Source organism: Apis dorsata, unplaced genomic scaffold (genome assembly GCF_000469605.1).
Source record: "Apis dorsata unplaced genomic scaffold, Apis dorsata 1.3 scaffold_295, whole genome shotgun sequence".
Taxonomy (NCBI): Eukaryota; Metazoa; Arthropoda; class Insecta; order Hymenoptera; family Apidae; genus Apis; species Apis dorsata.
The window spans coordinates 1,529,416-1,529,737 of record NW_006263570.1 but is presented as its reverse complement, the minus strand read 5'-3'; the positions used below and the strand labels follow the sequence as shown (position 1 = coordinate 1,529,737).

At 19.3% G+C, this 322-nt stretch overlaps 1 protein-coding gene across 3 annotated transcripts in view; it reads right to left on the bottom strand.

Annotated features, from left to right (window-relative positions):
- Positions 1 to 322, bottom strand: part of LOC102673070 (sorting nexin-2) — a 3,020-nt gene that overhangs the window by 802 nt on the left and 1,896 nt on the right. For all 3 annotated transcript variants that reach the window (XM_006617252.2, XM_031511241.1, XM_006617251.2), the window contains one exon: positions 1 to 45. In XM_006617252.2, coding sequence (XP_006617315.1) covers positions 1 to 45 — 45 coding nt within the window. The remainder of the gene's footprint in view (positions 46 to 322) is intronic.

Below are 322 nucleotides of genomic sequence, written 5' to 3'. Positions count from 1 at the left end.
TTGAACATCGAGAGAATCAATTTGTGATGTCTTTTCTTCAAACCACTAAAAAAAAAAAAAAAATTAAAAATATATAAAGATATAGAATGTTCAAGTAAAATAAAAAGAAAATTTAGACGATTTTAAATATTAAAATAAACACAAAAATTGATACGATGGAAATAGAATCTCATTTTACTACTTTTTCATCTAAAATCAACTTGAAAAATTAATTTGAAGTTTTAACTGATATTTTTACATATCATTCATTTTTATGAATATTTTAATTTCTACTAATCGCCTTTTTTTTTTATTTCATCTCTGTATTAAAAAATGTTTATGT